Source organism: Lepus europaeus, chromosome 8 (genome assembly GCF_033115175.1).
Source record: "Lepus europaeus isolate LE1 chromosome 8, mLepTim1.pri, whole genome shotgun sequence".
In the NCBI taxonomy this organism is placed as follows: Eukaryota; Metazoa; Chordata; class Mammalia; order Lagomorpha; family Leporidae; genus Lepus; species Lepus europaeus.
In genome coordinates this window covers 68,554,260-68,567,038 of record NC_084834.1, presented here as the reverse complement: position 1 = coordinate 68,567,038, position 12,779 = coordinate 68,554,260, and the positions used below count along the sequence as shown (strand labels likewise).

At 36.2% G+C, this 12,779-nt stretch overlaps 1 protein-coding gene across 1 annotated transcript in view; it reads right to left on the bottom strand.

The window, feature by feature from the left end:
* Window positions 1-12,779, bottom strand: part of COL25A1 (collagen type XXV alpha 1 chain) — a 517,707-nt gene that overhangs the window by 58,751 nt on the left and 446,177 nt on the right. Inside the window, exons 17-18 of the mRNA XM_062199755.1 lie at window positions 12,604-12,639; window positions 7,931-7,975 (exon numbers count right to left, since the gene is read on the bottom strand). Coding sequence (XP_062055739.1) covers window positions 7,931-7,975; window positions 12,604-12,639 — 81 coding nt within the window. The remainder of the gene's footprint in view (window positions 1-7,930; window positions 7,976-12,603; window positions 12,640-12,779) is intronic.

Below are 12,779 nucleotides of genomic sequence, written 5' to 3'. Positions count from 1 at the left end.
ATCTAACTCTTAAAATAAGGACAGAGTTATGCTTTATCCCAAACCTGGGGATAGCACATATGCCATACTCTATCAGAACCATTAGCACAATTTAAAATTTTAATCGCTAAAACATAATTAATAACAGGCACCCTATTCTGTTTCTTAAGCCATGTGTTAAGTAGTGATTAAATGGTTGTCAAAGAAACAGAAATCTCAGCTCTGCTGGTGTTATTGTAATATAAGACTAATGCAGCCTCAAATTCTAAAATTTGGTCTAATTTTCTGGTCTCATCTTGGATACTGCATTTGATTTCTTCCTGAATTGTTTCATGAATTTTTGAACTTTTGGTTATTCTTACCATAAATTAGTTAGCTCACCATCAAGGAGTTAAAATAAACATTTCAATACCATCATGCTATCACCTTCCCTTGTGTTAGCTAGTAGAAAAGATGAAAAATAGAACAGCTATGCTTTTGGCAACTAAACTGGTGATCAGGTAGTACAGAAGGAATACTATTAATTCAAGTTAAAGCACAATACAGGCCCAGTAACAAACTGTTGGGAGCAGTGGCAAGCAGACCCCTCTGTAAATCTCTTACATGAATCTACTTTGAACAAAAGCTTTAAACAAGGCACAAAAACATGCAGAACCAAGTCTAAAGAGAATAATGATAGCTGAAATCAGAGGTGTATCTTCCACAAACCAAATGTAGATAGACTGAAGCTCTCACAGTAATCTTTCCAACAGGAGCTAATGATATGGGCAGTTACAACTCTGACCTTGTAGTATTAAGCTCAATGGATATACATCACAGTAACTAATAGGTACTGTTAGGAAAAATCATCTTTTTTTTCCTCCCAAGATTTATTTATTAATTTGAAAGTCAGAGTTACACAGAGAGAGAAGGAGAGGCAGAGAGTGAGAATGAGAGTGAGAGTGAGAGTGAGAGAGAGAGAGAGGTCTTCCATCTGCTGGTTCACTCCCCAATTGGCCGCAATGGCTGGAGGTGCACCGATCCGAAGCCAGGAGAAGGGAGCTTCTAGGTCTCCCACACAGGTACAGGGGCCCAAGGACTTGGGCAATCTTCTACTGCTTTCCCAGGCCAGAGCAGAGAGCTGGTAGTAGAGCAGTTGGGACTCGAGCCGGCGATATGGGATGCCAGCACTACAGGCAGCGGCTTTACCCGCTATGCCACAGCACCGGCCTCAGAAAAATCATCCTGTTTTTGCACTAACAGATAGCTGCACTGTTGACTAGGGAGCTAGCATTATGGTTTTCTCTGTCCTTTCTTTCAAAAATTAATAACATATACACCCAGAAATGAAGTAAACCACATGAAGATTTATCAATAGGAAGGCAGTTCCCATTCATTTTACATAAAAGGGAGATAACTCAAAGATAAGATTTTTGACTGCAGCCCTCTTCCTCAACTCATTTACTATTGCTTCAAACATACCTAAGGGGGCCAGTGCTTTACCCAGTGTAGCAGGGTAAAGCTCTGTGCTGTAGTGCTGGCATCCCAGAAGGTCACTGATTCGTGTCCCGGCTGCTCCACTTCCAACCCAGCTCCCTGCTAGTGTGCCTGGGAAAGTAGCAGAAAATGGCCCAAGTGATTGGGCCCCGTACGCATGTGGGAGACCCGGAAGAAGCTCCTGGCTTCAGCCTGACCCAGTCCCAGTGGTTGCGACCATTTGGGCAGTGAACCAGCAGATGGAAGATCTCTCTCCTGCTCTCTTCTCTCTCAAATAAACAATAATAAAACAAAACCTAAGTAGCCTATTTGAATAGTACCTTAAATTCTACATCCTCTTGCTAAATAACAAAGGGCAAACAAGGGCCACACAAACAACTACTGCCCTTACCCAGCACAACAGCAGTAAGAATGGCCTTTCATGTTACAGAAAGGAAAGGCAAGGTGGGGCAATTCCTTAGGAAAACAACTTATCTGAAATCTAAGATGGCCACCAAAGGTCTCATGAACCCAAAATTCTGTAAAAAGCTTACTGATTGTCTTCAAATCCATTTACTAATAGGGAGAAAGTGTTTCAGGTTGTCTTATTTTATCTTCTAAATGGTCACTGGGACAGTCCACCTGATACCTTTGTGTCAAATTTACACAAAGGATGTCCTTCATAAACATGGAGAGAGTCGGCATTACTTAGATGGGATTATTCATCAAGGTAAGAAGGGAAAGAACAGGTTCATTCATATAGAAGTGGCTCACCAGATGTTTCCATATAAACTTCTAGAACTTACCATCTGTTAAATGGAATGGTGGCCTGAAAGTCCTAACTGATTAGCTCTTGCTCACCGAAAAAAACTCACTTTTCATTTATTTTTATAAGTCATTATCAATTAAAGGAGTAAAGATTATTGTTTTTTTAACCTGTCCAAAAACCTTCTACTATACCAGTTTGCACTAAGTCAGATTTTCCGTGATATTTATTACCCCCAAGCAGATCGAATTTTCATTGCCCAAAAAATAGTACAACAGGACTTGGAAACTATGTGCTGATCTGCTTGGGTGCTAAAAGCATCACCAATAATTTTGATTAATGTGTCTTGACACTGAATGCATTAGCCATACAATATTCTTCTTGCTTAAAGGCTAATTAGAATTCAAGTCAGCATGATACCTGCTTTTGAGGATTACAGCAAGAACATTTGTTGTAATAAGAACCTCTAGGCAGCCGGTTTTGGTAATGATTGATTTATAAAATTATTGAGGGAAAGAAGAATGAGAAAGTAGAGTCTGCCCCCAAAACACTTATTTCCCTTAAGGTTCAAATTTGAGTATAAATTAAAACATTGTAGTGGCTCTGCTGAAAATGAACTACAATAACAGGTTTATTAACAATCCAGAAAACATACCTTTCTGATTTTTTTTCTGAATAGAATTACATCATGAAAGTATGGTTGGTGTATTTATTAGGGATTTCATTATAGCTGCTAAAAATCTCTGATTTCTGGGTGTATGCATTTCCTAATTGGACCCTTAAATTACTTAATTTCTCAGGTGGACTTTGGGCAAGCAGGAAATAATTATGAGTAACAATAACACAATGTTACCCTTTTAAACAATTTTTATTTTTTTAAGGAATTCATTTTACATATTACTTCCCAAAGTTTTCCTTTGCCATTTTTAAAATGTGTTTTGATGTTTCTGAGGAAGGAACCTCATCACAAGTGGATTTAGACGATAAGTTTGTTAGATTACTGAGCACTATACTTAATCTGAAAAATGCCAAAGTAAATGTTTTTGCCAGCTGTAAAAGTTAGTCTTTATATGATATCATGTCAAGGATGATTTCATCTGATGAGGTATAAAGAGTAGTTGTGGTTTCATACTTCCCCAGTCCTTAAAGTCATGATGTGAACATCAAAATTTAAGTAATGAGGAAACTAGAGTAAAACCATCAAGTTTTGTAGGAAGATACACTGTAGAAACTTCTTTGTCACCTGAATGACTTGTTTTTTCTGTGATTATATATAATTTATATTATATTATATCTGCTTGCCCTTATTTTTTTTTTCTAATTTGCTTGTTGAATGAAATGAGATAAATTGGCGATATATGTTGAAAGAAGAAAAGCAAGTATTAAAAACCTACATTCACGGAAAAAGACTTAGGTTAGGCAGCACTGATGGCTTTTGTGGTATGTATCAAGTTTTGCTTTTCCTGTGAATAGTGTCAGGAGAACTTTAACAGTGCTGTCCTGTGCCCAGAACACTGCGCTCCTTCTTTCTTTGTTCATGGGATACATCTGTGTAATAAGAAAAAAGCAGGTGAGGAGAGCTTACTGGTCTTAAAGGTAATATTCACCCACGGCTATAAAGGAGTTTTCAGAATTCACATCTACTAACCTATAGAGCATTAATAATGGCCTCACATTCTATACATTAAATTACGCACATGAGGAAAGACAAAAACAGCAGGTGCATAACCAATGCTCCTATCCTGAGCTTCCTCAAAAGAAAGAAATGTCAACAGCCAAAATTTTTATAGCAATTGCTATATGCTTAGCAGTATTTAAAAATTTTTTAAAATTTGAGAGGCAAAGAGAAAGAGAGAGAGTGTGTGTGTATATGCACTAGTGCACTATCATCTGTTGGACCCTCTAAATACTCACAATGGCTTAAAATGGGTTGGGCTGAAGTTGGGAGCTGGGAACTCAATCTATGTCTCTCATGTGGGTAGCAGAAATCAAACAACCTGAGCTGCCTTTTAGGGTCTGCATTAGTAGGAAGCTGGAGGCAGGAGCCACATGAGTGTAAAACCCAGGTACTCTGATATGGAATGTAGGCATCTCACCCACCATGTTAGAGCTCACCCTGTTTGGCAATATTTTAAGAGCTGTACTTATATTAACTCATTGAGTTGTCACAACAACTCCATGTTATGTTTGATGACTATTCTCACCTTTGGAGGAAACTGAAGCAGAGAGAGATTTGGAACTTACCCCAAATCACACCACTGGTAAGGCAGAGTACCAGGACCTGCACTCTGGCAGTTCATCTAAAGTAACTAGTCTAGAATGCGTAATTCCTACAGTAAGGTAACTATAAAAAGGAGAAAGAAATATATTTATACTTTTCAAGATAAATGTAGAAAGCAAGATTTTAAAAAACCATAACTTAGAATCTTACCTTTTTATGTGGTATCAGGAAAGCTAGTTACTATAATAATGATTTTTTTACTCATTAAAATATTTGAAGACTTATTTAATAAAATTTATTTTCTGAGCTCAAACCGTATTCCAGAAGATCAATGTCTGCATGGTACATTGTACATAATTTAATTTTCCCAGTTGAACATCTTGACACTCTATGAACCATGAATGCATGAAATAGAAATTCCAAATGCTTTCCACATGGTGAAGGGAACCTCAAATATTTGTGCAGGAAGCTTATGAGTAGTCTGAAATTAAGTTATGCCTGTTCTTAGTGACTTTTATTATGTATGCGTAAGGTATTAGCACTTTGCTCTGAGTGGGAGCCTGAAGTGATGGACAGATGAGTCTGCTGTCTGTATTTAGGCACTTTGCTCACTTCCTGAGAGCTGTGTGGAAGGCATGTGGATGCTCATTAAGTTTCCAGCCATTCCCCGAGAGCAACAGGTGGCAAATCAAAGCTTCCCTGGTATGTCATGGCTGGTTTCCTCAACGTCTTGGAAATAACGGATGGTATCTGCATGCTCTCTGTAGTCCCAGCAGATAAGGAGGAGATGAATAGCAGCAGGAAGTACTCTCAAAGCATAAATAAACACACACGTCCAGGAAGATTATGACTAATGTTCCCGCTACCACACATTCTAAATCCATATCTTTTAAACACTATTACTTGTTTGGTCCATGACCTCATGTGGTTGGCCACCCAACGGAGGCAAGGTAAATTAAGAAAGGATGAAAATCTCAAGTTATCAAGTTAATGAAGCTGTATAATAAATTATAAATGGTTAACAACATATAAATATCCAATGAGTTCTAATGACCATAATGTGTCCCCTAAATTGTTTCTTTTTCAAAATTGCTTTTTCATACTGTCCACTTACTACACAAAAAGGAGAGCAGATCTCTCACATCCTGAGTTAGAGAAGATAAAATTTGTTAAACTAAAAAGTAGAAACTACGATTTAAATTAAATACTGGATGGTTGGCCATTATGTCGAAAAGTACCTCTAGTGGTGAATAATAAAAATCACTTTTATCAGCTGATAATTTCTTCATGCATGGAAAAATAAGAGAAAATAGCAGGGCTGCATGACCTGGACAAAGTATCTTTGTCAGTTTCCTATGACCTAAGAAATAAAGGTGACTTAAAGTGGCAAATCACCAATGCCCTTTCCAATCTACAAAAGTTCAAAACACTCAGATTAGTCAACAGATGACTAAGGAAATGCCAAGGGAGCAGTGGGATGTTTTTCATGATGAGTAATATAAATTAGAATAAAAGAATGATAATAAATAGTAGTAATTTAAATCATGTATGTGTGTATATACACACACACACACATATATATATATGTATATATATATATATGTATAGATGCAAATATTTGTTTTACAGGGAGAAAACCAACCAATTCCTTCATTCTCGTGAGTGCTTTTTCTCTCACCAAGAAAGTGTCTCCAGCTCAGGAACAGGGACAACTGGATTCCAGAGCATGGAGATTCTTGTCAGATGAGTGAGTGATGATAACACAGCTCTGCTCACCTACATGCACTGAATACAGGAAACTCAGTCCCAGTCCTTCCACATGTCCCATCCCCTATTTATAATGCTACCAGTTTCTCTTTTTTATAATTTTAATCGTACATGCTTATGGGGTATGTTGTGATACTTCAATCAAACCAGAGTAATTAATACTTCCCTCCTCTTGTCATTAACTTATGATGGAGACTTTTGAGTGTCTCTTATCTATTTGCTCAGAGAACATGTGGTAGTTATGGTAAACTATTATCACCCCACTGTGCTGAGGAGCCAAATGAACCTATTTCTCCTATGTAATTGTGTATTGGTACCTATTATCCAATCTCCCTCCATTCCCTTTGGTTGTTTTCAAACACTGAATATTGTTTTCTTAAATTCATTTTTTAAAAATTCATTTTAAAAATGAATGAATAATTTATTAGAAAGGTATCTTTTTTAAACATGTGAAAGTAATTAGGGAACTGGCAGAAATTAACTAAAAACAAAATCACATCCTTGTGAAGGTATTCTTCTAAACATCAAATGACAAGGAAATAACTTTGATTCTTTGTTAAACTGTTGTCATGGAGCATGCCTTCTATGGAAGAACTAAAAAAACTAAAAATATATTAAAAGGACATATCTGAATTTTTGTAATTCCAATCTGGAAACATCAAACAAAAAGCCAGAACCAAAATTCCTGAGTGCTAATGTAGAAGATGTAGTTTTCATATATGTTAACTATACCAAATACTCATAAATTACTATATATGATACCATATGATATCTAGAAACTTAGTTATGTAACATATCTTTTCTAAAATCATATTATTCCACGGAGCTCACAAGCTGAGCAGAACCTTCACAAAGTAGTATACATGGTCCTCACACTGAAGTAAACATAGTAATCTTAGAATGGACTAATGTATACTACAGATTGATTCAAAAACTGTACAATGAGAAAGTAAGGAATAATAAACTTGCATTATGTTACCCAAATGGTTCTAGAATATTAAAAACAATTTTTCAAAACAGGAAGTTGATTTCAAAGAAGTAACTGCAGCTGATGCAGTAGAAATGTCAGACTTATCAGTGAAAGATGTTAAACAAAAAATGTCTTTAACATTTTGAGGCTGTTTAAAAACATTTAAAATGTATCCCCAAGGTCATTCCTTAATGTTTTCAAACTATGCTTTTGAAACAAAGTTTCAAAAGTTATATAAGAAGTTTATGGGGCCAGTATTGGCTCAAAATATTCTAATAATATGATTTGCTCTTTGCAGCAGTAATTATCAACAGGAAGTAGAAGCACAAAACATGTTAGAGATTATTATTAAATGAATGAATCACAAAAACAGTTGCCTACATGTTTGATTTATAGGAATGTTAAGATCCTAATTCTGGTCAAAATTTGATGGGATCTTAAGAATAAAATTAAAGTGTGAAGGTGAAGAGATATTGTAGACTTTAAAAAATTCACATGAATTCAACTGAAATGGCATTTACATTTATTTAAGGGGCATGAGAGGGCAGACAGTGGGCTATGCAGTCCACATGGTAACTGCAAACATTAGCAATGCATGTACTTACTTTGTAATTTTAAAAATGTAATTGGTTGAATGGTTATATTTTGAAAAAAAGCACTTAAAGAAAAACATTATATTTTTAGTGTTCACTTTTCCCCATATTTTCCTACCATTTGGATGACTCTCACAATTACAGATCTATGAAGCCAAGACTGTCCGTGCAGTATTTACCTTTATCCCCGGAAGTCCAGGAAGCCCAGGAAGCCCTGGTTCACCCTACATAGGAAAATCACACAGCATTATAGAACGGTCTGTACTCAGTCACAGTATCTGGAGAAAAACATGGCAAAAGTTCCCAGCTGAATACTTTCTACATATGTCGATTTTTAGAAAACTGTCTACTTTCAAGACTTTGATGATATGCAGTTCAGTCAACTCTTGATTCAGTGATTCGTTGACTACTCTGCAGATTTTTCAGTTTTACTTCTTTTACCAGTTTACTGTTCACTGGCATATCTATGAGAAGGTGAGAATGGGGCTAACAGGAGAAGGAACTCCTCTGGTAAATGATTTGTTGGGGGAGATGGAGGGTATTTCCTGGGAAGAGGATCATATGTGCATTTTGGTAATGCATCCTATCCCAGGACTCTCTCATGTCAGATAATCAAGAGTTGGCTGTATGAACAGGTGGTCACATCAAAACACTATACACCATGAGTCTTGCTCACTTAAGAGTATAGTAAGATTTCTTTTCCATTCCTGAATGATGAGAAGATAAATAAATGGTTAAGATCGTACTTAACTCCAGCCTGTATTTCTGACAATTGTTGAGCCTGGCCAGTCCTGCTTAGCAGCTTAGGGCTAATGGTACCATGCAGCTGTTCTGAATACAGGTTTGAGATTAAGTGGTACATTTTGGGTGAGCACACTGGAGTCAGGCTAAACCTTCTCATTTTCACAGAATTGGCGACATTATTTTAAGTACAAAGTATAGTGACAAAAGGTTACATTGCTTAGCAAATTTCCTGAATTCCACAAAGAGGCATAAAGGAATCACAGGAGAAAATGAAAGTTCATCTTGCGTTGGATTGATATGGCCATTGTGTGTAGAAATAACACTTGAAGGTAAGAGTCACATCATTTCTTGGTGGTCAAAGGAACAACTAAGCAAAAAGATAGAGTAGCATCAAACAAACAATAAGGTGGCAGAAGGAGGCACTTCTAATCTAAATGCTTTAACAATCCTCACTGTAAGGAGAATCTACTAAGCACAACCAGACATCCCATTTTTAATATTATTACTTTAGAATTATGAAGAGCCATAATTTGCTCTGGTTATTATCACAAAATGACTACAGATACTACTTATTAAGTTGTGTGATTACACAAAAAAGGAAATACTCAATAACTTTTTCATTGGCAGAGGTCAAAGTTACTTCAGGAATGCAAAAGAAAGGGCTTGTATACACATGCTACTGAAAATTCTTTTACTTTAAAAAAGTAAACATATTGATGACAAATCCATAGCTTTGTATTGTTTTAGAAAAGTCTCCTAAAATCAATTTTGGAAACATCCTATTTGAAACATTTTTGGAAATACATAGGCTATAACAGTATGTTCCAAGAAGAACTCTCATCATATCTTTCCTTCCTACTAAATTAAAAAGATTATAGGACTACTTTAAAGAAAGATACTTATATGTACATACATGTATAGACACATACCCTTGTTTCCTAACAATGAGAAAAGTGTATAAGAAATTATGGAATATTTTATAATACAGATTAAATATTTAAAGACTTTGAGATTTTGGCTTTTCCCTATATCATGTGTGTGTATGTGTGTCTGTGTTAAGTTATAAATTTGTAATTTGTATCTTAGATTTTGTAAATTTGAACTTTCCAAATGTATGTTCACTTAATGTCATAACTTATATAATGAAAGATTATATTTAATGCTGGTCTTTGTGAAATATCTCTTAACATTTTGGGAAGACATTTCTCTCTATATAAAGTAAATTCTCTATACCAGGAAAGCTTATCTTCCTAGGAGATAACTTCTCAGTAAACTTCTCTGTTCTTGCCTATTCTTTGATTCAGGAGTTTCTCTGAGTTGAGTTTTTGGACTGCACAGCCAGAGGTCAGATATGGGCAATAATTAAGAACTGATTTGTTGTCAAAGAATACTTTTCTGAGCAGATAAATTAACTTTTTATTTTTGTTCCTTTCCAGTCATTCTTCCCTCTCCATTATAGAAGACCCTCAACTCAGGACTCCGCTTATCACTGCACATCTCTTTTACAATGCTCTGGACTTCACAGAATTTGACCTTGAGGGTGTCTTCTTTTGGAGGGTCAGGCAATTTTAATCCTTTGAAAATAACATATATATTTTTAAAAGCTGTGGAAATATTAGGAAGGAAGACTTATGTGATAAAACAAAATACGTATAAGTCTACAAACTCACTCTACAAGCCTTTATACACACTCCAACTCACATATCAATCACACACTCTACTGGTGAGACTATAAAAGAAAAAAATTCCAATGAAATAATTCCTACATTATGAAACTGCTCTAGACATTAGACTTTTATATGGCAAAAGAACGCACAGTATAAAGCTAATCCGTGGGGCTTTTTGCCGTGTTATGATATTCTGTACTTTGCTGCAAAATTTCCCTAACACAAGAGCTTACATGGCCAGGAGTGCATAGGACAGTTCTGCAACAGTGAGAAAGAATGCCATAGAAGAGCTCTTACATGGATCTTCTACTCAGTTCAGTTCACCTGGTTCTAAGAAAGCAGCAAGCATGGAAACACTTTGCTTTCAAATAAATGGGGTAAATATTGCCAAAGAAGGCAAAGGAAATAGTGTGGGAAGATTGTGTCAAAGCAAAGAAGTAGGCTCAAATATTAAGGAAAAAGATGTTGCTCATTTCAGGGCACACATTTCGTTCAGATGAGCTGTAAGCTTTTAACGTATCTACCTGTTCTCTCAGTATTATTGAAAACTTATTTTTAATGAACTACAAAGAAAACTCTATGCCTCCAAATGCAAGCCTGTAAACTTTCATGAATGTAAATTGTATTTCCAAAAAAACATTATAAGGCAATGTTTTATTTATTTTTTAAAGCTTTTATTTATTTATTTATATTTATTTGACAGATAGAGTTAGACAGTGAGAGAGAGAGAGAGACAGAGAGAAAGGTCTTCCTTCCGCTGGTTCACCCCCACAAATGGCCGCTACGGCCGGCGCTGCGCCGATCCGAAACCAGGAGCCAGGTGCTTCTTCCTGGTCTCCCATGCAGGTGCAGGGGCCCAAGCACTTGGGCCATCCTCCATTGCCTTCCCGGGCCACAGCAGAGAGCTGGACTGGAAGAGGAGCAACCGGGACTAGAACCTGGCGCCCATATGGGATGCCGGCGCTGCAGGCAGAGGATTAACCAAGTGAGCCATGGTGCTGGCCTGACAATTTTTTATTAAGCAATTGAAAATAAACTTGGATCTTCCATTCTAAAAACAGTAGATCCTATATAAGCGTAAGCAGATTTGTTTTAGTTTGTGTTTTAGAGACATGACAGTCTTGCGACTTTTCTTTAAATAGCAAATCATAACTTTTGGAAGTAGTTTAAACATAGCCTCTAAAACTGAGGGAACTAAAATTAGACATCTGAGAAAGTGAGTCGCTTTTGTAAACCAAAGCAGACAATGGATCTGTGACTATATCATTAATCCCAAATTTCTTAAATAAAGAATCCACAGAACTTCTTAGGAACTAAATAGCGAAAATTACAGAGTTCTGCTTGTTCATTGGAAAAGTCTCAACATTTTCTGAAACTGAGCCAGATGAATCATCACCCTTAGATCTTTAAGAGAAAAGTCAGTCCTTAAACTAGAGAAATGTTGAAATAATCGAAAAGATCTTCTAAAAATTACTTCCATCTTAAATATTTATAACAAAGCTCTCTCAAACAACTTTAAGAATGTGTGAACATTACTTTACTAGGTCTTAAGTTTCCAAATGATGGCAATGGTATTTATTCTCTCTTCCCCATTCTGCTAATAAAGCAAATTCTATCTATTCTTACGTTTATTAAGACATTAGCTACTTTTATCCAAAGGTAGACATGGTACTAAGAGATTTAACTTAATAAGGAATTCACATTTACCTGTGGCTCCAATACATCTGTTATCTAAAATCTGGTTGCACTGGACATTGATACCCAGATGCTTGATGATAAAGTTGACCAACATTTGTTTCCTGTCTCAGACTCAAATGAGAATATGAGTGTAAGCGTATTTACTGAATGTTCTCCAAATTGTTGTTGGAGTGAAACACAAATGATAAAAACATTTAATTTATCCATAGACTGGTTAAAGTTCTATGGCTGATATCTCTAACTAAAATTTAGATTATTAACAAATTTAGTTTGTGTAACATTCATGGCATAGACAGATATGATTCACATAGAGATTAGAAGGGAAGCATTGGCAATGAATGGAAAAGGAATGTAACTTTTAAAGAACTATCAGTCTCTATCAAGGCAGTTTAGCAAATACATGTCTTCTCATGAAAGTTAGAAACATGCAGATTACCTTCAAGCATGCAAGATAAGTTGTTGGCATTCCAACTCAACTGATGTTTGTTAGTTTCAAACAGCTGAGTATATGCAGACTTTAGTTCATAAAGCATCCTTTTACATGGACATAGTGTGTTTTCACATTTTGCTATGGTCAGCATCAAGACCTTTTAAAATGCAAAACAACCAATAACACTGGGTATGCAAAGCATGAAAAACTGCATCAATTTGCAATAATTGGCTTCAGATTACACAGTGGGCAGCAGACACAAAACTATGAGTATGATACAGCACAAACACCACCCCAGAGAAAGAGATGTTACCTTTTGCCCTGGACGACCCGATTCTCCAGGTTCTCCCTGGCCAAAGAAAACCAAAGATGAAAAGGGTAGTCTTACAAGAATTTCCAAAACCTTGAGGTCCCTGGACACTGCCACAGAGATGGCTCAGCCTGCCTCTTGATCACATGCAGTTTATTCTGTTATTCTACATCTTATTA